Below are 5,525 nucleotides of genomic sequence, written 5' to 3' on the forward strand. Positions count from 1 at the left end.
CGATACTGGTCCGTGGATCATTTTTTACCGGGCCGCAAAGCTTGGGCACCGCCATCTTGTTTTGACGGTGCTTCCGGGTTTTTGGTTGGAAAGCGGCATTTGGGTGCTCGCGCCTTTGTTTCGTCGAAGGGGGGGGGGGATGGCTTTGAACGAAGAGCCGTCCCGATGGCGGTGGAGTCTCGCGTTACTCAGGTACCGGTCCGTGGAAGAATGAATAATCATGAAACCAGTCCCTGGTACAAAGAAGGTTGGGGACCACTGGCCTAGGTGGCCCAATACCGGGTGAATATTATCTAGCTTTAATCCTATATATTTTTCATAAAATAAATTTTATACTTATTTTACCTGTTCAGTGTTAAACATCTAACCCACAATCTTCAGAAATTGTGGGCAGGGGTGGGATTCAACCAGTGTTACTACCAGTTTGGTGACTACATTTTGCACATGTAAAAACCCTTAAGCTGTGCCGCCTGGACTGCTGAAGAGCCCTGCGTGCAGGTGTGCAGCATTTGAAAAGCCACTTTTCCCCCTGCTTTTTCAACCTCAGCTTTGCCACACGAACCGGTTCGGTGTCTGCTGCTCTTCAGAGCTAGGTCCATTCTGATCAGTGGTGGGATTCAAATTTTTTTACTACCGGTTCTGTGGGTGTGGCTTAGTGGGCGTGGCAGGGGAAGGATAGTGTAAAATCTCCAGTCAAAGGTGGTATTTGCCGGTTCTCCGAACTACTCAAAATTTCCACTACCGGTTCTCCAGAACTGGTCAGAACCTGCTGAAGACCACCTCTGCTTCCAACACTATATTTTATGTTATATATCTACAATGTATCTGTGCTTCTGGCATAAGTTAAGGAGAAACAATTGACTTTAGATTCATGAATCAAACGAGCAACCCATCAATTCAACTTAACAATTAAGAAAGTGTTTTGCAGTGGATTTCAATTACAATCAATACAGCCTCAGTTCCCCCAAATTGACATTCTCCAGAAATTTCAACATTTCATCTGGAGGGTTAAGAACTTTGCACATGAAAAAGGAACACAATATTTAGAGGTATTTCTCTCACTACTCTAATATTTAGAGTAGTGAGAGAAGAAGAAAAAAAACAGAACACTGTAAAATGCTCCCATACGAAAAAAAAAATAATAATCAGCTTTTTAATCCTAAACTACCACTAGGTAAGTTAAAGTGGTGTTTATTAGGAAGGTTCCAATTCCTTCCCCCCAGTGTGGGAACCCAGAGAATAATTTGACAGATAGACTCAAAGGTGTATTTTCCAAGAGGCAACTGGACTTTCTGTTTTTTCTTTGAAGATGTTTTGCTTCTCATCCAAGAAGCTTCTTCAGCTCTTAAAAAAGCACCTTTGGGACAATCATGACCTGGATAACTATGAATTTCCACAGACATTTAGCAGATAGATTTGAGATTCAAAATTATCTACTATCTCCAATTTAAGTCCTTTATTTACAGCACTTGCAATCCCTCACACATCAACGGGCCTCCCCGTACAATATTCCATTAAGAAGATGAATTATTCTTGATTTCAAAGGATTCCACTGCGGTCTTTTAGGCTGATCAAATCTTCAAGCTCACTGGAGAAAACATTATTATTATTATTATTATTATTTTCATTCTGGAGAGAAAGATGGAATTGCCAACTCTAATGTTCCAATCAGATTCTTGAAAAGGAAGCAGAAGATTCAGAAAACATTGATGTGAAAAAAGAAACCTGGATTTTAAATAAGACTTGGGAATATATTGTTGTATTAAATGACATTTGCTAGTTCAGGTGCCAAGGCTGGCTTGTTTTAGAAAGAACATCCCTGCAGCACAAAATTGCAATTTAATACCTAATTTTCTCCGTTTTTTTTAAAAAAGCTTCTTCTTTCAGAAAATGCTGATGACTTCTTCTTCTTCTTCTTCTTCTTCTTCTTCTTCTTCTTCTTCTTCTTCTTCTTCTTCTTCTTCTTCTTCTTCTTCTTCTTCTTCTTCTTCTTCTTCTTCTTCTTCTTCTTCTTCTACATGAGAACAACAATGTACACAGCAAACGAGATAACTATGCTGGATTTCATATCACAAATCACTAGTCGAACACTTCCGAAGCATTTAGGACTGCGTGAAGTATGGGAGGATTATGCGAGCAGATCCCAGTAAGGTGGCCTTCTGCAGCTCACCAGTGGTGATCTTGTCAGTGCCAATTGTTTTCAAGTGCTGGCCTAGGTCTTTAGGCACAGAACCCAGTGTGCCCAGTACCATTGGAACCACCTGCACTGGTTTATGCCAGAGTCTCTGCAGTTCGATTCTCAAGTCCTGATATCTGGTGACTTTTTCAAGTTGTTTCTTGTCAATTCTGCTGTCACCAGGTATGGCAATGTCGATGATCCACACTTTTTTCTTCTCCACAGTCATGATAACTGGGATATTATGTTTCAAAACTTTGTCAGTCTGTATTTGGAAGTCCCACAGTAGTTTTGCATGCTCAATTTTGACCACTTTTTCAGACTTATGATCCCACCAGTTCTTTGCTACAGGAAGATGGTGGTTGTGACACAAGTTCCAGTGGACCATCTTACTGACTGTGTTGTAACGTTGTTTGTAGTCAGTCTGAGCGATGGTCTTGCAACAGCTTAGTATGTGTTCAATGGCTTCATTCACTTCTTTGCAGAGTCTGCATTTGGAGTCATCAGCACATTTTTCTATTCTCGTTTTGATTGCATTCGTTCTGATGGCTTGTTCTTGGGATGCAACATCATAATCATCATCATCATCATCATCATTTTAAGTACAGGATTTTCCTGGCTTATTCATAACAGGAAATCGCATCTCCTCCAGCGGTACCTTTGGCAAAAATAATATGGTTGTACAAATCACTCAGTATCCAAATTAAAGCATTCCTCTGATACAACCAATTGAGTTGATTCAACGCAGTTTGAGGTAACAAATTGTTTAATCTGACTCACTTTTATTATGAATTATCAAATCAGGTTGATACCTGATACTAAAATGTTGAGAGTCTAGAAAGAGTGCAGAGAAGAGCAACAAAGAGGATTAGGGGACTGGAGGCTCAAACATATGAAGAACAATTGCAGGAATTGGATATTCCTAGTTTAATGAAAAGGAGGACTAGGGGAGACATGATAACAGTGTTCCAATACCTCCGGGGTTACTACAAAGAAGAGGGAGTCAAGCTATTCTCCAAAGCACCCGAGGACAGAAGAAAAAGAAATGGATGGGAATTAATCAAGGAGAGAAGCAACTTAGAACTATGGAGAAACTTCCTAACAATGACAACAATTAATCACTGGAATAACTTACTTCCAGAAGTTGTGGGTGCTCCATCACTTGAGGTTTTTGAAAAGAGATTGGACAATCCTATGTCTGAAATGGCATAGGATCTCCTGCTCAAGTATGGGGTTGTCCAGACTCTTCTTAAAAACCTCCAGTGATGGAGCTCCCACAACTTGTGGTGGCAAGTCATTCTACTGGTTAATTGTCCTGGCTGTTAGGAAGTTTCTCCTTAATTCCAGGTTTCTGGAAGTGGCAAAAACTATGGGACAGGAACTATAAATTGACTATGGCTTTGGCATATAAAGAAAACTTATATAAAATGTTTTACAGGTGGCATTTACCACTGGCAAGATTGGCAAAAATGTTCAGTAATTTGTCTGCAAAATGTTGGAAATGTAACCTAGGAACTTACTATCATATGTGGTGGACTTGCACCAAAGCAAAACAATATTGGGAGAAAATAGAGAGCTGGCTGGAAAAAATAACCAAACAGAAGATAGACTGGAAACCAGAAGTATACCTGCTGGGCAAAATCCCAGAGGGTTATAATAAAGGAATTGCATATTTAGTTTTACATATACCGGCAGCAGCAAGGATTAGCTGTGCAAAATTCTGGAAAAATGAGAATACTCCGTCAGTTGAGGAGTAATCAGAAAAATCCTAGAATGTGCTGAGATGGAAAGATTAATCTTAAAAATAAAAGGAAAAAAAGACTCAGAATATTACTTGATATGGAACAGATTCTATGAGTGCTTAAAGACAAGGGGTAGAAGTTAGAGGAAGAAAAATGAATGTTTTTATTAAAAACAGAGGTAGTATATAACTATAACCGCTATAAGCACTAAAATATGAATGAGTTAAACATAAAGAAAGAATGCATTTATGTGTTATTATTAGTATGATTATTAGTAAATGGAAAGATATATTTTATAGTATTAGCTAGTCTCTTGTAAACAGTATACTCGGACAAAACGCTGTATTCGAAAACATTTATGAATAAAATTTAAATAGATAAATAAATACGTTCAGGTTGCTTCTGTCCTTGAGTGGTTTCCATCCATTATTTCCTGTCCCGCCTTCTGGTGCTTTGAAAAACAAATTAATTCCCTCTTCTTTGTGACAGTCCCTCAAATACTGGAATACGCTATCGTGTCCTATGTTATCATTGTTGTTACCTGTCTCTGGACTCTCTCTAAGTCTGAACTTGAGAAATCAATACTTATAAGAATTGAGACCAGATGATAGCACATAGCACTTTGTTATTAAATAGCCCTGTTTTAAGCGAACAAAATGTGACATTTGAGTTTTAGAAACATTTCAGGCCAATCTCAGTTCCCCATCTTTAAAATGGGAGTTGAAGCTCAGGAATGGAAGGAAAAACCAGGTCAAGCGTTTTGCACATTTATAAATTGCCAAAGAAATATTGCCGTTACTAAATTGCCACCAAGATCAATTATGCAAATTAAGTAATTATGCAAACTGAACCATTATGCAAATTGAGTTTAATGATCCCCACTGAGTTTTCTCTGAGCAAATTTGGTGTACATTATATTAATATATATTAATGTATATATTATTAATGTATGTATTTATTAATACATACATTTATATACACATATTAATGCAGATGTAATGGAGATGCTGGGATAATTTCCACATCACCTCAATTCCCACACATTCTGTTGGACAGCCAGGTTGTGATAAATATTGCTAATGTGTTGCTTATTTGGGTCAACATGGACATCAATTGCAGATGAGGATCAAAAAGTACCACAAACAAGTCCATTTTTAAGTTTTTTTCTTTATGGTTCTCCATCTATCCAGTCCCATGTATGGTCAAAGTATCTGTCATGAGATCAAGAGAAAGTAGATAAGAATATTCCAGAGCTCTTCTTTTAAAGAAGAGATTGGACAACTATTTGTCTGAAATGGTATAGGAATTCTATTCTATTTTAATTTTATTCTAATTGTATTCTATTCTATCCTATTATTTTTTTATTCTATTCTATTCTATTCTATTCTATTCTATTCTATTCTATTCTATTCTATTCTATTCTATTCTATTCTATTCTATTCTTTTCTTTTCTATTCTATTCTGTTCTAATTCTACTCTACTCTACTCTACCCTACTCTACTCTACTCTACTCTACTCTACTCTACTCTACTCTATTCTACTTTACTCTACTCTACTCTATTTCCAGAAGAGCCTCATCAAGATGAAGTCTCATTCAGGTTTCATAG

The 5,525-nt window shown here is 37.6% G+C and overlaps 1 protein-coding gene across 1 annotated transcript; it reads right to left on the reverse strand.

The window, feature by feature from the left end:
* Positions 1–2,102: 2,102 nt before the first annotated feature.
* On the reverse strand, positions 2,103–2,774 carry LOC148127456 (uncharacterized; the record flags this gene model as incomplete). Its single annotated transcript, XM_087928644.1, has 1 exon — positions 2,103–2,774. A coding segment is annotated over one exon (672 nt), but the record flags the coding sequence as incomplete, so codon positions are not given.
* Between the last annotated feature and the right edge of the window lie 2,751 nt (positions 2,775–5,525).

The sequence above is a fragment of the Pseudonaja textilis genome, chromosome 2, assembly GCF_049901715.1.
Source record: "Pseudonaja textilis isolate UNSWEBS1 chromosome 2, rPseTex1.2, whole genome shotgun sequence".
Classification (NCBI taxonomy): domain Eukaryota; kingdom Metazoa; phylum Chordata; class Lepidosauria; order Squamata; family Elapidae; genus Pseudonaja; species Pseudonaja textilis.